Source organism: Uloborus diversus, chromosome 1 (genome assembly GCF_026930045.1).
Source record: "Uloborus diversus isolate 005 chromosome 1, Udiv.v.3.1, whole genome shotgun sequence".
In the NCBI taxonomy this organism is placed as follows: domain Eukaryota; kingdom Metazoa; phylum Arthropoda; class Arachnida; order Araneae; family Uloboridae; genus Uloborus; species Uloborus diversus.
In genome coordinates this window covers 250,316,020-250,343,981 of record NC_072731.1, presented here as the reverse complement: position 1 = coordinate 250,343,981, position 27,962 = coordinate 250,316,020, and the positions used below count along the sequence as shown (strand labels likewise).

General features: G+C 34.8%; 1 protein-coding gene across 1 annotated transcript in view; it reads left to right on the top strand.

The window, feature by feature from the left end:
• LOC129219867 (uncharacterized) overlaps positions 1 to 23,323 on the top strand; it is an 80,948-nt gene extending 57,625 nt beyond the window's left edge. The window contains exons 5-12 of the mRNA XM_054854181.1: positions 1,518 to 1,658; positions 3,679 to 3,760; positions 5,211 to 5,365; positions 9,862 to 10,077; positions 12,061 to 12,217; positions 18,301 to 19,214; positions 20,092 to 20,223; positions 22,995 to 23,323. Coding sequence (XP_054710156.1) covers positions 1,518 to 1,658; positions 3,679 to 3,760; positions 5,211 to 5,365; positions 9,862 to 10,077; positions 12,061 to 12,217; positions 18,301 to 19,214; positions 20,092 to 20,223; positions 22,995 to 23,285 — 2,088 coding nt within the window. The 3' untranslated portion in view covers positions 23,286 to 23,323. The remainder of the gene's footprint in view (positions 1 to 1,517; positions 1,659 to 3,678; positions 3,761 to 5,210; positions 5,366 to 9,861; positions 10,078 to 12,060; positions 12,218 to 18,300; positions 19,215 to 20,091; positions 20,224 to 22,994) is intronic.
• Positions 23,324 to 27,962: the final 4,639 nt, after the last annotated feature.

Sequence of the window (27,962 nt, the reverse complement as noted above, 5' to 3'; positions counted from 1 at the left end):
CGTGTTTCATGGGTTCCATGTTTTGTAGTGGCGCCATCTAGAAGTATTACTGAATACTTAAAACATTTTGGTTTCAAATATTAAGATTCCCCAGACTTTAATTTTTTCTTTCATTACTAAAATTGTTTGAAAATATGGAAATACATTTTATATGATGCTGCAAACTATCATAAAATTAACAAAATATTCAGAAAGCTTAATTAATATACATACAGTAGCGTAACTGACCCCGCAGGGGAAGTCACCAGAAGTCATTGTGACCTAGAGAATTTTTTTCTTATTATTTTGGAACATTTTGATTAGTTGATTCAAATAGGAGGCAACATTGTTGTTGCTTTTTTTTTCTTCTTTTCTTTTTTAGAATTGTTTTCAATGATGCCCAATATTCCTTCCCAGCAGATATTATGTACGTGTATCTAGCTCTTTTTCTTGCGAGATTTTTATTTTATTTTATTTTTTTTTTTTTTTTTTTTTCATTTTTTAAAGCATTTTTCAAATTCTATGATCAAAAAAGGAAAAAAAAACTCTTCATTTATTTTCTTTTTTTAATCAGTGCTTGGGTTCATCAATAGATCTATTTCAAACAAATCTAAGAAAGTTCTTCTGCCTTTATATAGGAGTTTAGTAAGACCTCATTTGGAGTATGCTGTTCAGTTTTGGTCGCCTTATCTGAAGAAAGATATTTTTGTATTGGAAAGGGTTCAAAGAAGGTAACTAAATTAGTAAGAGGGCTCAGATTTAGATTATGATACCAGACTTAATAGGCTTAACATGTATAGCCTGGAGCAAAGGAGAGTCAGAGGGGACATGATTCAGTTATTTAAATTTATCAAAATGAAAGATGTAAATGGATTAAATTTTTGCGGGGAAAGCAGGACAAGGGGTCATTGTTTTAAGCTACTTAAATCTCAGGCTACCTTGGAAATCAGGAAAAACTACTACTTTAGCAGGGTCGTGGGCACTTGGAATAGCTTACCGGAAGAGGCGGTAATGAGCAAGGGAGTGGATAGCTTTAAGAGGGCCATTGATCTTCATTGGGGACTAATTAATTGACTAGGACTAGCCTAGCTGGGCCCAGAGCCTGTTGCTGGTCGTCACATTTGTATTTGTAAATGCCGCCCCTCTGATTGCTGCGCCCTTGACGAGAGCCACTCCTCCCAACCCCTAGTTACGCTACTATATATATATATATATATATATATATATATATATATATATATATATATATATATATATATATATATATATATATATATATATATATATCAATACTTGAAATAAAATGTTTTACATTTAAACAGCGCCAAAATGCAGCTAAAATAGTTAAATGGTAATACATGCTGCATCCAGCTCTTATACTTGTATTTCTTATTATATTAAAAACATTTATTTTGTAGGTTAACCTGCTCATTAATCTAACAACTTTATTTCAAAAAATGAATAGCTATGAGTTCTATTAAAGTCTATTTTCATTGAAAAGTCATTTAACTAGTGAAATCTTGCATTTTCCCCGACAGAAAGTGGAAGGTCGTTTTTGCAGAGATGCCCGCGAACGCAGTTCATCGACATGGGCCGGGCGGGTCCGGGACCTTCACAGAGACGTCAAGAAGAAAATATCCCGTCTGAGGAACTCGAGGGGAGCAACGCCTGACGACGAAGTATGTAAAGTTTAAATTCAATTACAGATTTCTAAACAAACAATTAAAGAATTTTTTAAAACATATTCTAAATATATCTGAATTTCTGAAATCTGAATATTTCATACTTTTTTAAGCGGAATAAGATCTAAGAGAGATCATGTGCTAAAATTAATAACGATTCTTATCAAAAACCGGTAAGAATTCTTCTTTGTTGTTTAGGAAGCAAAGGGATGTTAGTGGAATTTTTAAAGTTTTCAGTAAAACGCTCGCAGAAATTTTTTAAAATCACACTGTATAACATCTCTATACCAGGGCTACTAGTACCATCTCTTGCATCAAAAGAGATGAGAGTTGCTTCCACCATTTCTGCTAGTTATCTCCAAATTTTCAATTTTGGCGCCTTTACTTCTATGTGCTTAAAATTGAATTATACAGATTCGGATATTGAAGCTAGCGTATGAGTGGCAAACTTCCTTTAATCCTTTTCCTCGCTCCTCGTATTTTTCTTTTTTCTTCTGAAACAAAAATATTCTTATCTCAACATCTTTGTTTAAGGACATCAAATATTTATTCTAGTTCTGAACTCCTTCTCACAAACCAAATCGTCTAAGTATTGCATATATTAGTAGCTGTTCAACCCCTCCCTCTGTAATTGATTTTCTGTATTGGGAAACTCATTTAGAAAACACATTTCGGTTTTCAGTTTTTCTCCAAGCACAGTTCTTTATCTTCAAAAAATCATTACTTGGCAAACAATATAGTTATAAATACGTTACATATACTAGTTACGTAAGAATAGATAATGAAAGGTATCAGTTGCTTGGATCAATCAGTGGGATTGTTAAAGAGTTTCTAATAAATGTCTAGTAAGACGTAGACAGTCAAAAAGTCGACTTTTAGATGTACTTAATGGGGGCGAACACACACCGCACCAATCCCATAGAGTAAAACCGATTTCCCTTTTCAAAGCTTGCGTTCGACGAAACTCACCGGTTCACCGGTGAGTAACCGGTTCTAACCGCAGCGTTCTTGAGAGCTACCGGTTAACTGGTTGCTTCCGATGTCGTTTTATGAGCTTCACCGGTTGATCTACTGGTCGACCACAACTCTAGCTGGTTGATGGAACCACGTGACATTTTTGACCAATTATATGCATTTTTCACCTGCGTGTTATTCGTCTGCGTCATGTCTGCGCAAGTAACCAGTGATCAGCCGAAAGCGTTCGATGAAGCATTGGTTCGTGAACAACCGGTTAGTAACCGCTGACGTTATTGCTGTCACGTGATTAACCAACCGGTCGCTACCGGTCGTACTCGTCGAACGTAAGCAAAGTATGTGAACGCCACTCGTCCCTACTAGAACTGCTCATGACCACTTACAACTTTAGACGCCATGAATTCAGATATAAGATTTGGTCCGGTGGTGCCCATTGCCTGCTTATTCCTTAATTTACCACCCCAAAGCCGCTGAACAGATACAGGCCCCCACCATTATGGCCCTATGACTTTTAGAGATATGTTTTGTTGTTTAGAGGGAAAAATAGAAGTAGTACTTTTTCAGAAAATTATTTGAGGTCATTTCTTACTCTTTAGTCAATAAATTGCTAATATTCTCCTGCAGTTTATTTCCTTGTTGTATTTCTCCTCTAAACAAATTTATGTTTACTGGTTTAAAATGCACTTGCACCAGTTGAATTACTTTGGGGTCGTCAATGCCGGCTTTGTTTTGCAGAAGGTAAAACTGAACACCCTAAAACCTCTGTTGAAAAAAAAAAGAACTTGAACATTTTGTATTGCAAAAAGGTTTATAGTTTTCAGTTTTTCAGTCAAAAGTTATGCACATTCAAATCGATTTGAAGAGTTTGGTTTTGATACCTTCGTCTAAAAACTGAATACAAGTACTTCAGTAACTTTTAAAAAAGGAATGTTAAAAGGAATGTCAAAATTTACTGCAAATAATATTGCAAATTATTTTACTTAGCAACGTTGAAATCCAGAGCAAATAAAATGAGATGTGACAAGAGATTTTCTATTTGCAGCTTGGAGAAGGAAATGAAAACTCGCCAGATCCAATTCAACCAGGAAGTTCTGTGGAAAGCATACCCAGTGGTTCTGGATCCAGTGAGTAAATTAAACGTTTCGCAAAAATTATTTTCAAAGCGGTACTTAAAAGTTCGCTGAAATTTATTTCATAACTTAAATCAACGTCAATGCATTAAAAACTCCTGACAGAAATCCATCTTCGGCCAAGTGGTTTTTAAAAATGCATCGAAAGAATAGATGAAAAATCGTGATTAAATTTAGAAAAATGAATTCAATCTCTAACCCCTTCAGACCTGGTGTCCGGTATACCGGACATACACTTTAAACAGATGCTAATCATTTAATAATTGCTTTAATTAGTTGATTTTTTTTTGTAGTTGATTCTTTACATTCTACTTATTATAATCTGTGAAATAATTTTTCGTTTTGGGATTGACAACACTGACATATAAGGATTGAGAGATAGAGAGTGGCTCATTTTTCCAACCATGGATTTTCATCTGAAAAGCGAGGTTTTTTTCCTGATTTTTTTAAAAATATATAATCTTTAATTAATCGTTTCAAACGCTTATATTATGTTTTATAATTGTTTGTAGAACATTTTATAATGAAGTTTGTTCGGTACTTTATCGTTTTTGTGTATGAAATATTAATTTCAAAAATATAAGTCTGGAATATTGGACGTGGCATAACTCTTTTAATTTTTCTCCTACAAACTCAAAATTTTGTCGATTAGATACCCTTTACCATAGTACGCTGTGTACCAAATATCAACATTTTGGTCCAATATTTCATAATTCCGACTGAAGGGGCTAAATATCAGAACTCATTTTGTACACACATTTTAAGCCAAGAGTTCTTTCTGACAACGTTTATCCGAAAGGAAATCCATGCGTTTGATACGGAGTTACAAACTAATGCAGTACGTACTTCCTCACAATTTGAAACTGAATCTTTAAAATTATGGAATAATTCTCAATTCATACTAAACAATTTTTGTACGACAACATCAATATATACATGACGAATTTCGTATTAGGTAGCAGTGGTGTAGTCAAGGGGAGGGTCCATAGAGTCGGAACCCTCCCCGAATAGAATTAGAAATTTTAAAAATAAAACTCCATTTTTTTCACCTACACTTTTCTACTCGTGTAATATAAGAAAGCTTCAATTTGAAAACAAACAATTATTTTTCCTTAGTTCATAAAACAAGTAAATTATTTTTTGACAAAAAAATTGGTGTTGTGGGAAAATAAACTTAGTGTAGTTCCTGAAGCAATTTCAAGGAGAAAGAACGGTAAAAGTCCCTTTGTTATAAAGGTTTAGGGTAAATACCATTTAAAAACCTGAGCTGTTAGTTTGTCTGAGGATTTTAAGTGAAATTGGATTTGAAGATTTCTTTTATTAGGCTGGGTTTTTCCTTATCTCTCTTGTGTTCTCTTGTTATTGGACCCCCTCCGAAATAAATTTCTAGCTACTGTTAGGTAAATCAAAGATTCAACTCAAACAATTCAATCTTTGTTTCTAGGTTTACAACCTCCCACCCCAACCAGTAGCAATCGGAGCTCTACGTCGGTGGGCGAAGACGATCACAGCACCTTCGTAGGAACCTTTATCGGACGAGCGAAAGCCCTCGTGGATTGCACGCCGAGTCCCTACGATAGGGACGGATTGGCGTTCAAGGTAAGATAGAGAACGCAGAATGTTTTAAATTTGTTGAATTTTATGCTAACAGAGTGGTCGAATGAACATCATCACTAGAATATCGAAGGAGTTTAAGTTAGCACTGTTGAAATCAGCTTGTCTAGATCAGTGGTGCCCAACCTTTTTACTTCCTTTTACAAAAAAGGAAGTATTGTATTCGCGAAAAAATTTTCACTCAAAAATCGGCCTTAATTTTCATTTTGCTCACCCGCGAATGAATGTTGAGTTTATTTCTCAACCCGACCACACGTGGATATATGTTTAGGAACGTACAGACACCCGAAATATCCATTTTGACGATCCCTGAGTTAATAACAACGAGATTTCTCGTGACGTCTGTATGTACGTATGTATGTGCGACGCATAACCCAAGAACGGAATGTCCTAGAAAGCTGAAATTTAGTACTTAGACTCCTAGTGGGGTCTAGTCGTGCACCTCCATTTTTGGTTGCATTCGAATGCTCCAAAGGGGGTCTTTTGCCCCTTTTTGGGGGGGAAACCATTGTTAATTTCTATGTAAACTCAAGTGGTGTTATAATTTGGCGGACAGTTGGCGATACATCGCCAGTCTTTTGGTCGCCAAGTTTTTTCGCCAACTTGGCAACAAATTTGGCAATTTTTTTTTTAAATCTGGTTCCACTTTGGCCACTGTTGGTGATATTTAGAGAGTAAACTATTGAATCACATTAAAACTGCCAATAATGAGAAAATGGCATTAAATTGGTGTAAAAGGAAGTCATGTGTTGCACACATCAGCTCGTTCTTTTTTTTTTTTTTTTAATTATACGAGGGCCGCCCCTCATATTAAAATGATTGTAGCGGGCTTAGCAAAATGAAAAAACATCAAGGGAAAAAAATTAAACCAATAGGTGCTATCATTACTAGATGTTTATTTAATTGAAGTCAAGTTTGTATCTGTTCTTCATAAACCAATATTTAAGTACTTGTATCCAAATTTGTGATATTGTGACGGACCCTGATTTTCGTTTTGTAAAGTTGAACAAGCCAACGGACCACATTGGTCAGTATTTCTGACCGGATGAGGCCCACTGGCCATCATCGGTTGGACACAACTGGTCTAGTTCAGTTGTTTTAGGTCTAATGTGAATACAAGGTTGTAAACAAGATGAGAAAATGTGTTTAATGAAACCTTATAACTAAGGATAACTAAGGACAATTAAAGAACGAAAATGACTATGTTTTGTAGGCAACTTCTCTTCATTTTTCCTGGCTTAGAACTGAGAATTACAAATGTCGTCTCAGGAAAGAAAAATTAAAATTGTGACATGATTTTATTTTTAATTTTTTATGCAGAATTATACATAAAAATTATTAACTGCAATACATAAACTGTAAAGAGCGCATTTAAACTGCGAAGATTTTGAACATAGCAGGGGAGGGACAATGTTTTTTATCAATTAGATACTAGTTTTAAAACTAACTCTCAAAAAATTTATTTACTCCGTTCTCATTTCAATTTTTAACTTTTGACATAAATACGCTAACATAGGATAGATGGAAATGGATCGGTCGACTGGAACGGCGTTGGATGTTATAAAAAACAAATCTTACAGGAGAGCATTTTTTCTGAGATCGCAATTAAATTTGAAAAAGCTGCCTAAAAACTAGCATATCCAGCGTTAATCCACTGTAATAAACGTTCCCCACCAAAGGATAAAGATAAACCCAAATTCGTTTTTTAACGAACCAACCAACATTATTTCAGCAGAGAAAACCAATTTAAAAAGATACATTCAAAGCTGTTCCATTCGACCATTCATTTTTTAAACTTTTTTTTTCCTTTTTAAAAAAAGGAATAATTTTTACTAATAATAAAGTTGAATGTCCCTGTCTGTCCGAATGTCTATCAGGATCTCAGTGACGCGCATAGCGCCTAGACCGTTCGGCCGATTTGATGATACAAAGTTAGTTTGTAGCGTGGGGTGTGCACCTCGAAGCGATTTTTCAAAAATTCGATGTGGTTCTTTTTTTATTCGAATTTTAAGAACAAAATTTTCATAAGATGGACGAGTAAATTAGGAAATTATCATAACGTGGAACCGTAACACGGACACAAGTCATTTGGCGAGCAAATTCACCATACATTATTTGTAAATATATAGGCGAACCAAAAGACCTTTTAATTTTTCTATTACGGGCAAAGCCGTGCGGGTACCACTACATAAAATGAAGCTTTTCAATTTTACTTTTTGAAATCATCTATTTAGTGAACTTAAATATCTTTGAATTTTGCTGATGGATTGAAACTACACAACTACTAGCTGCCGAATGCAAGTGGTATTCTAGAAATATTTCAACGACCTCGGATAAGTTCAACCTGCCCTTGATTGTGGAATATTTGCTTGTGTTCGTCTCGCGTCATATCAATGCACTGACCATGAGTGCGATTCACAAACATTTCAGCTATGCACAAAGAAAAATGACACAAAAGTGCTGCAAAATTATGAAAACCAATAATGGGAAAAAGCTTAACCTCTTTTCTTGCATTGCTCTGTTAGAATAACTTTGTTTCTTTTTGAAGTTGAAACAAACATGAATATCTTTTGAGCACATTACTTAAGCATTATAGTTACTCAAAGTATTTTCCTTCACTAAAAATTTAAATAAAATATTGTTTTTTGCGAAACAAGCAAAAGATAGTTATCAATCATCATGATTTTGGCAAAGGAGATGCTGAAATGTGGGAATCTGCGTTGATTCTCTGAAAGAACTTGAGACGCTTTCAGAAAATAGGCTCCCATGTTCTCCATATGTCGTAAGATTTTTCCGCTAATTTATTGCATGTCATATTACAATGTAATGTCATAATATAATTTCTTGGAATATGATTCATTTAACTCGAATTTAATTTAATCCTCAGAAATTTGCTAACGCGTTTTTCACTTCCTTTTACAAGCTAGCTGATGAGTGCATCACATGATTTCCTTTTACTCCAAACAGCGGCCAAATTAAAATCAAATTTAAAAAAAAAAATCGCCAAATTTGTCTCCTATTAGGCGACAAAACTTGGCGACCAAAAGACTGGCGATATATCGCCAAGTATCCGCCAAATAACACCACTTGAGTTTACATCAAAATTAACAATGATTTCACCTATAAAGGGGAAAAAGACCCCTTTAAAAACACCCGAATGCAACCAAAAGAGGATGTTCACAACTAGACCGCACTAGGAGTCTACGTACCAAATTTCAACTTTCTAGGACGTACCGCTCTTGAGTTATGCGACATACATACGCACATACATACAGACGTCACGAGAAAACTCGTTGTAATTAACTCGGGAATCGTCAAAACGGATATTTCGCGTGTCTATACGTTCTTTGCCACGTGTGATCAAGTCGAAAAAGAAACTCAACATTCATTCGGGGGTGAGTAAAATGGAAATTAAGGTCGAAAATAGTGAAAACAAATTTCCGAATACAATACTTCCTATTTTTATAAAAGGAAGTAAAAAGGAAGAATTGTCTTCGCGAAAATATTTGCACTCAAAAATCGGCCTTAATTTCCATTTTGCTCACCCCCGAATGAATGCTGAGTTTTTTTTTCAACTCGACCACACGTGGAAGAGTCTAAGAGCGTATAGCCACGCGAAATATCCATTTTGACGATTCCCGAGTTAATTACAACGAGTTTTCTCGTGACGTCTGTATGTACGTATGTATGTACGCGCGTGTGTATGTCGTATAACTCAAGAACGGTACATCATAGTAAGTTCAAATTTGGTACGTAGACTCCTTGTGGGATCTAGTTGTGCACCTCCCTTTTTGGTTGCATTCGGATGTTCCAAAGGGGGTCTTTTACACCTTTTTGGAGGGAAATCATTGTTAATTTTAATGCAAACTCAAGTGGTGTTATATTTTGGCAAACACTTGGCGATATATCGCCAAGCTTTTGGTCGCCAAATTTTGTCGTCAACTTGGCGATAAATTTGGCGGTTTTTTTTTTTTTTTTTTTTAAATCTGGTTTGAATTTTTCCACTATAGGCCATATATAGAGAGTTAACCATTAAATGACATTAAAATTGCCAATATTGGGAAAATTAATCTGAATGAAACTATTTTTTTACTTCGGTTCGCAACAAACATAAGGTGAAATTATGTAAAGTGTTTATTTGCTTACTTCAAGTGCAAGGTACTATTATCATTAAATTAGCGTAAAATGAAGCCATGTGATGCACACATCAGCTCCCTTTCACCAACCTTTGAGCAAGCAACTTTTGACGTCAGAATAATATTTTTTTGTAAAATATACAATTAGACACTAAAACTTTTCAAAGTATTCAATACTCTGTTTTTGCTTAAAATGTTCTTGAAGTATTATCTTCATCCGGTAATATATTTCATTATACTATTACTGTGTTTGGTAGACCATTGCAGATATTCATTTCCCCTCATAAATTATATCATGCATGAGGTTAATTTGACGTACTTTGTTATATTTCAATTGTGTTTCAGAAAGGAGACATTATAGATATAATTGCCAAACATAAGACAGGCATCTGGGTTGGCATGGCCCAGGGAAAAGTTGGACATTTCAAGTTCATCAATGTGCAGGAGATCGAGGAAGAGAGAAAAGCCAAGCACAGACGTCGAAAGATTCAAAACGATTGGATCAACAACTCCAAGAAACCAGAAACTTTAGATGAACTTTTAAAGCAGCTTGGTCTTGAAGTAATTTCTCTTGTTGTTTAAAATGTGGTTTATATTTTTCCTCCACCCGATTTGTTTCCACCAGTTTTTATTTTGGCGGTGGCCCACATAACCAAGCTTAGCCCCGCTCCTCTACAACTTTTTTTGGAGGGAAGCAATAGTGCCATATCATCAGTTTTTCCGACATGGAGCAACTTGGTTCTGTCGCCCATTTATCTTTCTTCAAGATTCCTTGTAAAATTTTATTCATTTACTTATTTATTTTTAAATGTAGACAAGGAAGAGTTTATAAAATCTAATATAAATTTTACTGAGAAGTTCTTTATGTGCAACTTATTACTTTGAAGCAAAATGGATGCTAAAAGTTACAAGCCTTAAACACTAATTTTAAAAAGTCTGATTGCGTCAGAGGAAGGACGGAAATAGGGGATATAGTTGAAAGTCCCCGGGAAATTTTTAGAAATTGAAGTTGTAAAAGCACTTTTTTTGGTCAACGTTTCGGGGTATTGCGAAAAGGGGGCTGCCTATAAGAAATTTTCGAAATTGAAGTAAAATATTGCAATTTTTGGTACAGATAGGGAATAAGGGAGGTTAGTGTTCCCTTCGGAACATTTTTTAACTTTAAGTTAATTTTGAGCTATCTTTGATGACGTTCAGGGATCGGAGCTCCTCAGGAAAACTGAAACTCTAGTTTTAAATACGTTGATGGCACTAAAAGAAGTGCCAGAGTCGTCTAGAGTCGACTCTCCCGACGTATTTAGACACTATTTAGTATTTAGACACTATTAGTATTTAGACTTATATTAAAATTCAGGACGTGTTTGATAGTGATAGAAAAAAAAAGGGAGGAAAGGAGGTTCCCTCCTGATTTTTTTTATTTTTTTTTTAACGGAATTCAATTTTAGGTTATCTTTGAGTTCGAGGATTTACCCTTGGAGGGTTTTGGAAATTTAAAAACGCAATTTCAGGTTATCTTTGGAGACGTTAAGTAGCAAGGGACAGTTAGGGATAGTGGCGGCAATTCGGAGGGTCAGGGGAAGGGGGTCAACCGCCCTCCACCTTTTACGGTTCATTTCTTTATTTCATTTTCCAATTTAGGAACCAAAACTTGAAATTATATAAAAAAAAAAAAAAACCTAGACGTGTCAAAATTTTCAGATCATATATATTTGTTTTACTTTGTACAAAATCTGCTTACGAAACATTATTCAGCACATGCAGGAACTTTTATTTCGTGTATTTATTGTTTAGATACTAGTAAATAATTTTTTTTACTTAAACAAGACACTTGCTTAAAAGAATTATTACTAAGTGTTTGCGACGTTTCAAAATACTTATGGGTAAACAATGTAAGTCTAATTCATGTCTAAGTTTTCTTCAGGGAAAGGTATTGTGTACATAATTCATCAAAATCTTACGAGTTAAGCTGTTAGATTTGCATCAATTGATTTTTAGTTGTCGCTTCCTCCCCCCCCCCCCTTTTAAGTCCCAATCGTCGCCTCTGGTTGGGGATCTCCCTCCGAAATGTTTCAAAATTGATATCTTAATGGCGTTATTTCAGGCAGTAAAAATAGGGAGAGGGTAGTTGTTCACGTACTCTCCTCTAGAAATGTTTTGAAATTGATGTACTAAAAACACATTTATTCAGAGAATTGCCTGTTTCACTGCATTTCATGATCTGCTCAAACACGTTCATTAAAACCATCACAATTGCTTGTTGTTTTTTTTTAATTTCATTATTTTATGAGTAAGAGGTTTATTTTTTTTAATAGAATTTACAAAACTTTTCTAGGTATGTAAATCTAATAAATGTGTTATGAATTTCTTCATAAATCGTTAATCTTTTCCTATATTTTGATTATTAGCTATTTACTACGACTTATTTCAAAGTACTTTACTGATTTGCAATATAAATACAGTTTAATACAGTTTGCAATATTTATACAGTATTTTTCTCTTAAATGCATTTTAACCTGGTGTTTTGTTTTCTTTCTACAAATTTAGGAGTACACCAATGTTTTGATTCTCAATGGCTATGACGAACTAGATACGTTTAAGGAAATTGAAAAAGTGGATTTAGATAACCTAGGCATAACAAATCCAGATCATTCTTCTAAGTTATTAAGAGCTGTAGAAATGTTACAAGACGTAGATGTTGAAGGTAAGCTTTAAAAACTTCGTATTAATCTTGGACAGAATAGCAGTAAATTCAGAGGATTAAAAAAATCAATAATTCTCAAACAACCTTTAACTTTGCCATTCAAGTTCAAATTTTTAATAATAAATGGCTTGGTCCGAGAAATAAAAAAAACCTTTAAAAAATAAATCTAGACTCAAATTTTAAAAGTTGAAATTCATTTTATGTTTTAGAAAATATTTGAAGAAGAAACGAATCTTAACACATATTACTTTAGAACGTAAACGAGTTTTTGAAAAAAGAAAATTACACACCAGAAGCCGCCAAGTTGTGGTGTTTAAGAAACTTCTTTAACTATATATATATATATATATATATATATATATATATATATATATATATATATATATATATATATATATATATATGAATGATGTGAATTTGACGGTTGTACGTTCTTTCTTTTGATTTTGAGTTCAGGTATGAATTTTGTTTCTCTTGTGGTTTAAATGTTCTATTTCCTTCATATAAATCTTGTAGCTTAAATATTGTTCCATTTTCTTTAGATAAAACTTGTATTTTTCGTTTTTTAAAAAGGTTCAATGCTTGTATTTCATGTCATGCTGATATTCTGGACTTTCAGTAACCCAATTGCTTGCTTTGTGAGATGTCGGGGACTAGTGCTGCTTTTTTGGGCAAATTTCGCCAGCAGCACTCACGAAACATCATCATGGATTTTTTTCATTTTTTTCATTTTTTCCTTCTTTTAAATAAATTCTTCGTTCTTGTTCACTCCTTATATTGCTATCAAATGTGTTGTCTACCAGTATCATAGAGCAGCCTGTGGCGCCTATTGAACTGAGTAGTGAAGTTCATTTTGGTTGGCTTATCCAGATTATAAATACAAAATATGATAGTGTTTCTTTATATATATATATATATATATATATATATATATATATATATATATATATATATATATATATATATATATATATATATTAGTGTTATTTCTGGGATTAGATATCTTACTGTTGCTCTGAGGCGATGATATATATATGATTCAGAAAGTATGATACATCCACAAAGTTTTAAAATATCTTAAAATAAGTCACATCAGTTCTAAAAAGTTGAAGAGTGAAAACAAAAATTTTACGTGATCAAAAGATTGAAGTTCATGTCTCAACTTGTTTAAAATGCAAACAACACCTAAAAGTTAACAATTGTTAATAGAGGAGTAACATGAAATTCAAGGAAAGGATTCAAATCATTCACAAAATTAACCGGAAATGTCGTGAAAACTGGTCGAAGCGTTTTCTAAAAAAATGTTCTGACCAATTAAAAAAAAAAAATCCATGTGAATTTTGGTTCATCACAGAATAAATTCTGAAATGACTTGACCATTAACAGACTCACTCGTTTAAAAATGTTAGTTATTGAGAGCCCCGGAAATTTTTTTCATGGGTGCCCAAAATTTGTTGACTCGGGCCACGTTTCAGGGAACTGAACTTGGTGTTTGGGGTACTTACCAGAAGAAAAAGTGATTTGAAACCAATTCACTGCGTTATTGCAAAAACAAATATAGTTTGGGGGACTACCCCCCCCCCCCCCCGCCCGCGTCTCCAACCCCAAATACATCACTGACTACAACGTATTGTTCTAGTTTAAACTGCATTATAGACAGAAATTTCTTCGTGCCTGAATATCTAGACACGTTTTTGCAAAAAAATGTATCGGAAAGAAAACTTTCGTTAGTAGTTAAAACAAATAATGCTTCAAAAACTTTTCTACTATGTAATCTTTCAAAATATAGCACACAAATGCGATTAAAATGCAAAAAGCTTCAAAATAAATATTATTTTTCAGCACATACTCTTTTAAATTTATATTTATAGACGTTTTATAGTTTACACTTTCGGAAAAATGACATGGCCATTTCGAAAATAAAATAGGTTATCAGAATTCTTTTCTAAACTTCTATTTCCAAGCATTCGCCTCTAGTGTTGCCGAATGGCAGTTATTGCCGCATGAAAAAAGATACGACAGATATGAGTTTATAAAAAGCATTTTTTTCCCTTCCAGGTATGTTCAAAATCGTTTCAAAGAGGAAGAAAAGAAATGTAATTTTTTTTTTTGTTAGCATACATTTTTACTCATACATATATACTTTAACTTTTCCTCCATGTTACCTTAATGTTAATTTTAAAGTATAGGGTAAGATGGGGCATTTGTGACTGAAAAATCCATTGTTGATCTTTGATTATTTTTAACTGGAAAACTATTTACAGCAAAGTATTAAAATAAAAACTGTCAGGTGATTGACTATATATTTATGTACATAATATGCTATTTGTGGATGGACTTTTGAATTATGGTTAAAAATGTGTTACTTTTTTAAAAAGGATCTAAAAAGTCACATTTGCCCCGGGACTGGGGCATTAATGATTTCTTGGGGGCATTTGTGATGACTGCCAATTATAGGTACTTATTTTAGTGCTTTTTCATACAGGGTAATTGTGATGGAAAAATTTACATTCTGAAATGCAAGTAGCTACATTCTTAGTTTTAATATGACAATAGGTTCTTGAGAAATTAAAATTTTATTATGACCCACAAATTAGAACATTTTTCAAAATTAAAAATGATACATGAAAAAAGATGTTATAACCTACAATTTATAAAGGAAACAGTGCAAAAATGTCATTTTTGAATTTGTTAAGTTTTTTGTACATTAAAGAAAGTAAAATGACTAAACAGTCGCGTTCTAATAATAGAACTACCCGTTAGCCGATCGTACGTGAAAACATTCTATGGACACTCACCACTGACGTCATCAAATCAACTAACCAGTCAATCGGTTACTCTGTTCAAATATACCCATTGACTTTAATGAGAAACGAGTTAATCCAGAGTGACAATTATTGAGTTAATATGAAATAAAAATTAAAATTTTCAAAATTGAATCAGTTAAAAAAATTTATGTAAATACTGAAAGCAATTACAGATATTCGAATTTAATTTGTGATGTGTTCTGTACGTTTGCCATCAATGAGTACAACGTGGTGCAGACGAACTGCAGAATTCGACAAAATTTACTAAAGTGTAGAGAAATTTCTACGCTTTTGATTTCGATAGCCTTCTGAATGGCATTTCCGATCTCAGCGAATGGTTTTGAGGAAATTTTCGTAAACTTGTTCTTCAATTCGCAACTCCAATAAACTATAGGGGCGCTGCAGCCACTGTCTAATGGCGGATGAAAAAGGTAAAACGAACAAATGCCTTAACTTATAACTTGCTTTGACGCTTAGTGAATGGCTGTAATTTTTCATCGTGCTTGTTGGAAGCTTTTTTTTTCTATTCTTCTGAAATTACATTACACCATAAACTGTCTGAAGCCTGTAATTTACCCCAAAGAAAACACGTGGAATGGAATGTTTTGCCTTTTTCTTTAGTATTGTTAATCACCGCAATTTAGCGTATTCGAGCTCTGAAGTTGCGAATCAATTTAAAATTCTGAACATGATCAACTATACGTTACTTTACACTTTCTAAATATGAAAAGATGCGAAATGAAACTTTAAAACGAAACAGCAAATATTCTTTATATTAATTGCAAAATAAACCACACGGAATTAACTTACAGTAAATCATAATATTTAGAATACTTTAGGCAGCCATTAAAAAACTGATTGGGTTTGCTCGAATGAAAAAAAAAACGGTGAACAAATGACTAAACAGTCGCGTTCTAATAGAACTACCCATTAGCCAATCGTATACGTGAAAAACATTCTATGGACACTCACCACTGACGTCATCAAATCAACCAACCATTTAATCGGTTACTCTGTTCGAATATACCCGTTGACTTTAGTGAGAAACGAGTTAATACAGAATGACAATTACTGAGTTAATATGAAATAAAAATTAAAATTTTAGAAAACTAATCAGTTTAAAAAAATTATGTTAATACTGAAAGCAACTACAGATATTCGAATTTAGTTTGTGATGGGTTCGGTATGTTTGCCATCAATGACTACAACGTAGTGCAGACAAACTGCAGAATTCGACAAAATTTGCTTAAATTGTAGAGACATTTCTACGCTTTTGATTTCGATAACCTTCTGAATAGCATTTTCGGTCTCAGCGAATGGTTTTGAGGAAATTTTCGTAAACTTGTCCTTTAATATACTTTATAAAAAAAATGAGTTCGGGAGAAAATAGAGCGGCAGAGCGATTCCTATCTGTGTTCCCCATGGCTAGCATGGATATTTCAAAGTACTCTTTCAGGGCTTCAAACACTCGATCAGTCAGATTTCCAGAACACGTTTTAATGTTTCATAAACGTTTTAAAATGGTTTCATAACGTCGACAACCATTTTACAACGTTTATGAAACAAATGTGCTACATGTGTGGTGTCGTGATGCACCCTGAATGAACCACATGTATTTTCCAAATATGGGTCACTTTAAACAATAGGGTTATATTGAAAGTTAGACACACTATCATTTGGCAAGTTTTGGATTGTAGTAATATTTGGACGAGTTGTCTGAAGCTTTTTCTGGAACATAAATGACCTTTGAGCTTCGAGCCGCAGTCGGAAAGGGATTGTCCTAATTGTAGGCCTTGACGATCTATGTATGCCCAGAAACGTAATATCTAGACCTCAGGCCTGACTCCTGGGGTAGGTGACCTGTACCACCGCCTAGCAGTGTTTTTAAAGGCGGAAAACTTAAAGAAGGCAAAAATGTAAGGGGGCAAAAAAAAGAAAAAAAGAATAATTTGGTCCTAAGGTTTTTTTTTCTTTTTTCTTTTTTTTGGCAATCACGATTGCTTATTGCTTTCATTTGACTGTTTTTGGCGTACTATCATTTTATTTTCCCACCGTCACCCTCCGCACCATCACCGTCGACCGGCTCCTCATGATGCTGCTCCTATAGCGAAAGCCGTATCCAGGTTGCATCCATGTCCTACACTCACGCGCATACATACACACACACATACACACATACATACACCTACACACACATACACCTACATACACAAACACATACACTCACAAACACATACACACACGCATACATACAGACACCTACACATACAAAAACATACATACATACAACACAACTACCCACACATTCATGCCTGCACACAGACACAAACACATATGCCTACACACACATACATACCCCCCACACACACATTCATACACACAACTACCCACACACTTATGCCATCACACTGATACACACATGCCTACACACACATACACATACCCCCTACACACAAGCACACTTACCCCCCACACACAAACACACACTCGTGATTGCGAAAAACGTAATTTGAATTCAAGATGTCTAAATTCAAGTTATTATACATACATATATATATATATATATATATATATATATATATATATATATATATATATATATATATATATATATATATATTTTTTTTTTTTTTTTTTTTTTTTTTTTTTTTTTTTTTTGGCCGTTCAAACTTTAACAATATGTGAGAGTATGCTTGATGATAAAAAATATATATACTATGTTATTAAGAGGAGGGGGTGTTCCTTGTCAACATTGCCTGGGGCGGCAAAACTACTTTTCTCCGCACACACCCCACCTCTTAGCCGTAGGCCTTAGGTTCCACCGCCCGGGGGGTCCGCGTAGCGGGCCCCCCGCACGGCTGGGTGCGGGCGGCAAAACTACTAGATCCGGCTCTGCTAGACCTTGTCACCAAACAATAAACAACAACATTACTTATGTTTAAAAAAAATCCCAGCGTGTCGTGGATTCAATCTCTAAATTTTAAATAAATCTCGCTTTAGACTCAAAATTTATCACGATCCCCCCCCCCCCCACAAAGCTCAATTATTGTCGCCTATATATTCAATTGAACTCGATGAAGATTTGTGAGCTCTTTCTCTCACACCTGAAAAGTATCAATGAAATTTTGACTTGCAGTAGGCCACTTTTTCAGAGTTTGATATACATATTTTCTTTAATTCTTCAAAGGGAATAAGAGGCATGAGCATGAAACAGTGATCTTTAATGAAATTAATAATCTTCCCATAGAGGAATTACATTGTTTGTTTCCATTGCAGATGAAATGGAAGACGATGAGCTACAGGTAAAGCAGTCTCCTCGGGATTCAGGCTGTTATGCAAGTCACGAAAACTTGATCCATCGGGATTCTTCTCAAAGAGCTTTAAGTAATGGACAATTTATGGTAGACCTTGAGGATCAGGACACTAGTCATTCCGAGAGTGGTATTCATTCCAGGGAAGGACAGGATTCGACAGTCATGATGAATAACCTCGACTTCAGCGCGGAGTCATCGACGAAGTCAACAGCAACAACAATGGACGATATGACAACAGCAGTGGATGTCAATGACTGCACAGATGACACGAATGATGTTAAAGACCTTAGCAATTACAATATTCTTCCAAACCAAGACACTGCACCCGAGGAGCACGAATCTATTGAATTTAACAGCATTCCATGCGTTGTTGAAACGTTGCGGAAGCAGGATGAAGATCTGACCAGTTCTTTAAATGTTCCATTCGTTTGGTCGTCGACGGGCACTAAGTCATCTCCAGGATCACCGAGGAAAATTCGCAACAAGCACAGTAGGAACAAATCCCACTCTCACCGCAGTAAAGACTTGTTCTCTGAACTGAATGCCTTCAGCTCAAGTTTCGCCAAATATCGTCACATATCATCGGAATCATGCCAAGACAGAGGCACGTACGTGTATGGTTGGGCATCTTTCTCACGGACTGAAAAGAACTCGAGAAGGAATCTTCGTGAATACGACGACGTCGTCAGCGATCCTGCCACCGAAGCTGAAGATTCTCCTGGGAGGCACGTGTACAGGAGGGTGAAGCAAAGGAAAGGCAGCTTGCAGACGTTAATTCATGATTCTCGCCCACCATCGCCAACCCTCATTATGAAAGTGAACAAGAAGCTTGTTGCTGAGAAGGTTTATCTTCATGAAGAACCTTATACAGATAAGGTACGTATAAGCTTTGGAATATTTATGTTTCGATGAGTGGTTTTTTACCATTTAATGCAGTAGAAAGCTTTTTGAAAATCTTTCAATGGATAGCAAAAAATAAATAAATCACATCTATACCCTAAACTGATTCTTTTTAAAAAACTAACTTCCTCTAATAAAAAAAAAGTGTTTAACTTCTGCTCTAATTTACAAAGTTTCGATGTTTGATACGAAGAACAAACCCCATCTGTGGCAGTCTTTTATGGATTTTTGATTGGTGTCAAATTTGAAACAATGCGGTAATTATTTTTCAAATTTCAAAAGAACAAACTTTATAAAAATTTAAAATTTAAAATAAGAATGAAAATGGAATTTAAATTTTGGGATAAATGTTTCGAGGTGTGTCAGGAACAAGGGTGCCTGATACCAAAGTTTCGTTTTTCTGGACATTTTCATCTGCCTATGAAGAGGTTACGACACGAGGCCTCTATGGTCGCCATAAAATTCTTCATCCGGTATTTAGAGACAAAATTGCAACTTTGCAAATTTTAAATACTCGATTTTACGTATGCGATTATACTCATATTTTATCAAAGTGCAAAATTTGAAGTTTCATTCGGCAAATTTAAAATTTCCTTCCTCCCAAAAAAGTAACTTCCCAGCTCCCCTGCCAACTCACACAAACTTTCTGTCCTATTTCTATAGAGTTTATGTGAAAACATGAAGCATGGAATAGACAACAACATCTGATACAGTATTACCCAGAATATGATGAAAATTATAATTAATCATAGAATATCATAAAAATCTTGGTTTTTTTTTTTTTTTTTTTTTTTTTTGACAATATCTTGATTTGATAAGCAAATTCGTTTAATATACTCTTTTTTTTCTTTAGACTGGCTTTTGTGGTATTCCTCCTGCCCTAGTGCAACGGTATGCTGAAGAACTTCAGCGCAGCATTCTCGATGTCGCCGATGCCTTAGATCAAATCCGTATCACTTCCTTACAGCAACAAGCTCGACGTGGGGTAAGTATTTCTATAAGGACTGTCCAAATAGTCTGTAGAATTTCATAAAATATTGGTTGTGGGGAAAATCCTGTTGGCTTGTCTTAATTGAAGTGCTTGTTTCCAAAAGGTATCTAGTCAAAATTTTCAAAAATTGTCTTTTCTATGGAAAATATAGTAACACGTAAGCACTTGTTTAACAATTTTCCAAACAAACTTTAGTCCTTTTGAAAACAGTGGGTGAAATTCGTTCCCCCCCCCCCCCGGTAAAGTATGAAAGTTATAAGTAAGTTTCGTGCCAAAAGGAATTAAGTCAATTTTAACCAATTGCAGCGTGCCTTGAAATCACGTGGTTTGTTTCAGATAGAGTGCACAGAAAAAGAATTCACTTGTGCGTTCTTACTTGAAGTTCTTGAATTACTTTCTGACTGTAAGAATGAAGCTTTTCACGGCCGGTGTCAATAATGTTGTAAGATTCCGGGCTGTTTTGCCGTGGTCTGAGTGTTGTTACTCCAAACGTTTCGGCCGCATCTGCGGCGGCCATCTTCAGTGTTTACGTGGTCGAAGCTTCCAGGGAGGCGACTTCCTAGCAACTGATGCAGATATCGAAGTGTTGTCACTATTTATTTGGGAAGAGCTAGTTCTCCCTTCGTTCTGAGCCAGGGTTGGCTGATGAACGTTCGTCCTTGTTTCTGGTTGGCTGAAACTTGAGCTCTCTTCATTCTGGTTGGGGATTGGCTGCTGTACGTCAGTCGCTGTTTCTGGTTGACTAGAAGTATCTCTTGAGATAATCCGTCTAAGTGTAGCATGCCAGAGTCTGTTGATCTTAATCAATTCTTCCTTTTTGCTAAACTTGTTGGGATGTTTGAAAATTTCGATTGCTTCTCTATTTAATCTGGCGCAATAGTGGGAAGTCCTTGAAAGTATTTTGGTTTCTTTGAATTTAATGTCATGGGTTCCATCACTAAAAGTGTGTTCCACCACTGCTGATTTTTCAGTGTGGCCCAGACGGCAATTTCTTTGGTGTTCTTTTATTCTTGTATTAACGCTTCTTTTTGTTGTTCCAATGTAAGCCGATCCGCAGGAAAATAAGATCTTGTTTTTTCCTGCAGCGGACAAAGGGTCTCTCGTATCTTTCACTGATCGTAGTAAGTCGCTGGTGCGATGGGTAGGCTTGGAAACAGTCTTGATGTTGTGTTTGCGCAGCAGTCTTTCAATTCTGTCGGTGACGTCCTCAACGTAGGGGAGGTAGGCTGTAGATTTGACCGATTCTCCTTCAGGTGGTTGTCATTCCACTTTGGGGTGGCAAGCTCATTTAATTTCTTGCTTTGAAAAGCCGTTGGTTTGGAAGACATTTGTGAGGTGAGAAAGTTTCTTCTCAATAGCAGTTGGTTAGCAGATTCTGTTGGCCCTGATGAGTACGACGGAAGGCCGCCGCAGATGAGACCGAAACGTTTGGAGTAACAACACTCAGACTATGGCACGACAGCCTGGATTCTTACAACATTAGAGTAAGAAATAAATAATGTCAGAAAAGCACAAATTCGCAGATTACTGCAGACACGTGTTTCGGCATTACAGGGAACGCCTTTTTCAATGCAAAAAGTAATGAGCTTATGGATGAAAAGACATCCGCTTTTGTCGGATTCTGTTTTACAACAGAAGAGTGAAAAATACAGTTAAATTTTCTCTCTCTTTTAAATAGTGCTCATGGCATTGCACAATTTTTATCTTCTCTTTTGGTGCACTAAAAATATTTAACTTGTTGTGTACGATGCTGAATATTTGCAATGATATTTGCAATATAGTACATGCAGTTCGGTAGTTTGTGCATACAGCCATCTTCAAAATGCTAGCGATGCATTCTCACGCACGAATGCGTCCAATACACGCACGTGCGTCCAGTGCCAGAAGGAGCGTTAGCGGGAATGAATCTCGACGTCATCAGCGGAGATGGAGAAACTAAGGGGGCGGGGCTAATCGGGAGAGTTTAAGAATTAATTAAAAAATAACTAGCAGCCCGAATGAACTGAAATTCGTGTCTGTCGTTATAAAATGGCCTAAATTTTTATTAAAAAAAATATAAAAATGCATGTAGGTTCCTCAATGGTTAATTTCTGAATTTAAATTTCGGATTTAACCAATTATCAATTTGATTTTAATTGTTTGGATCCATCTCTATAGCAACGTCTTCGTTGAATTGCTGATGGAAGTTCTTTTTTTTTTTTTTTTTTTTTTTTTTTTTTTTTTTGCGACAAATGCAAAAGGCAATTATTTTTACTGGGGAGTTGGTTCTAACGCGCTTGCACGCACCCACTTTTTACTTACTGTATAATATCAAATTCTCATATACATAATTGGCAATTCACTGATCGAGTAAAGCTCCTGACGTCTCCAACAATGAAGCTCGCGCCATAGTATGATAATTTGAAAATATGTTTTGATACTGTTTGACATGCAGGGAAATGCTTTATTTTGACAAGGCTGAACTGGATCCGGTCACTTAACTGTTTTACTGGTAAAACTGTCATTTTAGGAGAAGGAAGAAACGAAAAAGTGGTCAACAATGAACGCTATCTACTGGAGTTAGGGCTAAAATTTCAACTATTAAAGTATCACCAAAAAGGCAATTGCTTCGTTCGAATGTAGAAGCAATTTTCACCCGTAATACCTTGACGGGCGATTTTCTAGTATTTAATAAGTCCACAATGAAGTCATGTGGCGTCCGCATGCGATTTTTTTTTTTTTTTTAAGTAATCAGCCAATCAATGACACCTATTATTTTTCCCCAGGTGCCAAACGACTTCTTATCCGACTCCTGTATAGTTCCTGTAATCGAGCCTAACTACTCAACTCTCCGAGCTTGGCTCATTTCCTTGGGCTTGCCCATGTACGAGTCCAACTTCGCATCGGCAGGTATCTACGATCTGCACGACATCTCGAACCTGGGCATGGAAGACTTGGCTCACTTGGGAATCCGGGATCCCTATCATCAAGCATATCTGGAGTCTGCACTTGAAGTTCTGTACCTAAGAATTCGCAGGAGGCCTCAAACTTACACTCAAGGTCAATCAATGTCATAGTTCTGTTGCATTTTGCTTGCATTCCGTTTTGTGTGTTCAGTTAAGAGAATAAGAATTTTTCTCAGGTAATAAGGTTTTTAAAAATTAAAATATTTAGTGCGTAAACACTAAACGTGCTACTTTTTCCAATTGTTGAAAAAAAAAACGCATTTAGGGCAAAGACTTTTGGATTTATGCCTTCATATCATGTCGCCGTGGATGAAAATACCATTCCTATCATACCAATCCATATGCATACATATCCTCCACACCAATAGCATCATAAAACTGGTGACTCATCCAGTAAGACATTCACAGGGAGAATTAGAAACTTTTCAATACGAAAGAAAAAAAAAACTCAGTCAAACTTTGTTCGCATTGCGTTTAGATATGCACATAGCACCCCAAACAAAATTTCCATACTTTATAAAACTTTGTTTCGGGGATATTTCGGTAATTGGTAATCTGGCGATCTTTCTTCATTGGCCTCAATTTTTGGCTCCAGCGCCTGCGCGAGAGGTAGTTTTCTTTGCAAATCAAAACAAATAAGAGATCGGAAACATCTATTCACATAGGGTTACTATAAATCAGCAGGGTTACCAAAGTAAAATTATTTACGCCAAAAATGAGAAGACCGCGCCAGATTCCCAATTATCGAAATATCCTCTTTGTTTCTTTTTTTGGTAAGGTACACTATGGTTTTTATACTTAAGTTATGAAACAAGCCAGTTATAAATATTACATTAAAGCCATTGGGCCATTCCACGAAAACGTCAACCGCTTATCCCGCACGTGACCGATCATATATTTCACATAAAAGTAATAATTTTAAAGGGTAATGACAATTTTTTGCTTAAGATATCGCACATAAGTTTGTAATTTGTTATAAGCAGAAAAAAAATTGTTCATTAATATTTTAAAGTATTATGTTTAATGACATCTATGAGGCGTGTATGCGGGACAAAATGACCGTTTTCCGGTGAATGGCGCCATTATCTTCTAGTGTTTTGTCCATTCTAAATTCTCGAATTATTATTTATTAATCTTAAATGATTACTTAATAAGATTAAAATTCTACATTAGTTTCAGAGAAAGACTAACAAGCATTAACTTTTTTTTCTTTATCGCTCCCGTAATAATTTCATGATTTGACTTACATTCTTTGAAAAATATTTTTCGGTAAAAACAAAAATTTTGTAAAAATTAATTTGTGAAACTGGAAAGAACTGTTCTATTTTTAGAAGCTAGTCATTTTAGATATTCTTAAGTATTAAGAAAAAAAAATGAGCTTTACACATGCTCACTGTTATATATTTGCTCTTTTAATTAAATAAAACCCACAAATAAGAGTCTCAACAGGTTGTTTAACATACACTTTTATCTTTTCAATAAACTTAGGAATTTTCTTATTCTCTTAACTCCAGCATTGTTCGAGCTTACTTTAGTATAAATGATGCAATGATACGTGACCAAGAGACGCATTTAGAAATTTTAAGTTTTGTGAACTTAACTCAAGTTTTCTGCAAAACAGATTTTAATTATTTAATTTATTCAACCTTTATTTCTTTGATGTTTAAAAAAATAAGAATCATTTATCTATTTTTTGAGCGTAAGTGCTTGTATTGTTCCCGATGAAAAGATAATATTAATTCTTTAACCTTTTTTAAAGCTGTCTCCCGACTGGTAAAAAGCACAGGCGACTTGATGCCCAAAAAAAGTGGGGTCAAAGGTGATTCGCGGGTGAGGGGTGAGAAAGTTAGGTAAGCAGCACCCTTAAAGCTGACTCTTTTTTTGTAAGGGGGTGGGTATATTATTGATTTTTAACGTCAAAAACTTGAATGACCTTATCTAAAGATTTCGGGACACGGCCACGAAATTAGGGACAGATGGCGAGAGTAGACTCCTTCCTTACAATTAATTGTTCCATTTTAATTTTTAAGATCTAATAAGATGAGAAAAATAAAATGCACTGTTAAGTCAATTCTTCTTTCTTTAAACACATGAATCATTCAAAACTATCATTTTTCGGTCATTCGTTAATTTTGAAATCAGAAAAGTGGAGGGGCAAGTGGAGGGCCCCTTTACTATTGGAAGCGATGGAGCAGTTGCCCCTATGTATGAATAAACGTTCCTTTCGATCCGCCTATGAGTAAAATACGTGCGTTTCCAAGGGCGCCCATATGGGGGGGGGGCTCGAGCCCCCCTCCCATAGAAATTAGATTTTTTTTGATTTTAGTACTTTTTTCTTTGCAAAAAATGTAAAAACATTTCTTCTCTAGCCATTAATGAATAAGTAATTAAAAATGTCAAATTTTAATGACTCTAATGTCCTGAAATCGGTTTCCATGGGAAAAATATCCTGCTAAGCTATGGTTAAAATATCTGATCCTCCCCCCTTACAATTTTGTATATTGGCGCCCATGTGCGTTTTAACTAGTGGTATCAATCACTTTAGCAATGCATATGATTTTTCTGAAAAAGAGAAACTAATGTTTTCTATACAAAATGATACATCCCGTACGTAGACATATCGTTACGTCCAAGCAACAGTAATTTGCTCATAGCATAATGTTGTCCTGAGGCGATGATGTACGAAAGATTTCGACACCTTTACCTCCCCCCGCCCCATAGGCAACTCGTACGGGAGGGCGGGGGGGGGGGGGGGTAACTGCCCCCTTATTCGTTAAAGTAAAGGGACTTTGCCCCTCCATTATTTTTAAGTTCAAAATCAACGATAGATCAAAATATGATTAAGTTGGTCGGATTGACTTAATAAATATGGGTATTTCATTTTCTCAAAGTCATAAAAGGTAAAATGAAAATTGAAAGAAAAAAGTCCGATCCATCCCGATTTTTGAAGTTGCATCCGGAATTTTTTGGATGTCATTTTATCAATAATAACGGAAACTTCAATTCATAAAAAAAATTAGCCCATCTAACCTGTCAACCCCCCCCCCTTTACACCTCCTTTGACCCCCCACTTTTTTGGTGCACCAGCCGCCTATGCCCCGCCCCATCTCAAAAAACACACACACACACACACTTGACAGAAAAATACTCCGGCAACAATTTCTATTAACAAATCCATACAATTACGATTGAGGAAGCAATGAAAGTAATTTTCGTTCAAAACTTTTTACAAAACTTAATCTGAGGAAAATGCATCAATTTTCAATAGAAATAAGTCATGGAGCGCCCCTGAACTTCGTGCGAGATTCTTTTCCTTTGAATGTGTCTTTCAAATGTTCAAGAACTGTTCGAACTTTTATTTGAAATTAGAAAAGAACTTTTAATTCTCCTCGAAAAAGAAAAAGTACTTAAGGCCATGTAAAAGGCTATTATAACTCTGTTGATGCCTGACAGAGATAGCAGATTCATTATCGAAAATGTTATGCTTCAGTTTTGCAAATACTGTGCCATTTCAATCTGTTAGCCAAAAATAACATTAGTACTATTTTATTTTCGTTACTGTAATAGTTAAGGCAAAGTTTTAATAGATTTTTATGTAAAATTTTTTTCTCGATATTTTTAGCATTTTCAAAACATCAGAAAACGTTTGACGTTGCCAGGTTGAACACTATTATCTTCAAAAACGTTAGTTTTTGCAAAAAGTGGTTTTAAATTTTCGTAATTTTTTTTTTGATTCTACATAAAATTTTATGCCCAAGATCAGAGAAATTTTTTAACAATTTAAGAAATTGTTGTCTTATGCTACATTAGAAATGTTTATATAATTTTAATTATGCTTAAATTATAAGTGCATTGGTTTTTTTTAGCTCTAAATAAACTGATTGTTTAAAAAAAAAATCAAAATTATAGGTAAATGAGATTACTTTAACTCAATTATCCTATGGTTCCACATATGGTTGGTTGTTGCTTACTATTTATAGGCTAATTTTTGTCAACTAAATTTGGTCAAAACCCGACATTGATTGTTGTTCTTTTATGAGGTACAGAAATATGATGACGCATAAAAACTCAGCTTGAATAAAGTTGAAAGCCCTTTCATTCAATTGTCAAAATATATCCAGATCAAAATTTCCAACCCCCTTTTTTTAAAACGCATTAGCTTTCTAATAGGCACGGATATTTTTTAATCAGAGAAAATTTGTATTTTGTGTGAGGTAAACTATTTAGTTGCATTTGTTTTTGCAGCATTTATCATTGCATCATTTTCTGTCAAAAAAATATTTAGTGCCTATGTAGCTTAAAATAATATCAGTTGTTTTATACAAAAGAAGGCATTAAAATTGATATTTATCATTGTGATATTTTGAAATGCATTATATTTCTTGGTAAAGGCCCCGGCAAAATTAAGCTGTTTTAAGAATTATAATTTCATTCTTAAATAACAAAATTTAATATTTTGAATCAAGGGGAGTAAGCATCCATTCAAAAGTTGTATCGAATGTCGGACGCTTTATGATGTGTAATTATATTTCAATTTTTGTACTTACCAGAATTTTAATATATATAATTCTAAAAGATGGTTATTTAAAGTCATGCTTTCAAATTTTGTTTGTTATGGTTGAAAATTTTGAACTGTTTTGTTTGTAGGAGTCCACAAACCTTTAAGGGTTTATTTGATTAAATATTGCAATCGGTAAATGTGTTAAAGAATAAAACGATCAGTTTCTGTAGAACTGGTTCTGTGTATGATTCATTTTGGAAATCCAGCTACCAAGCCTCCCCCCACCC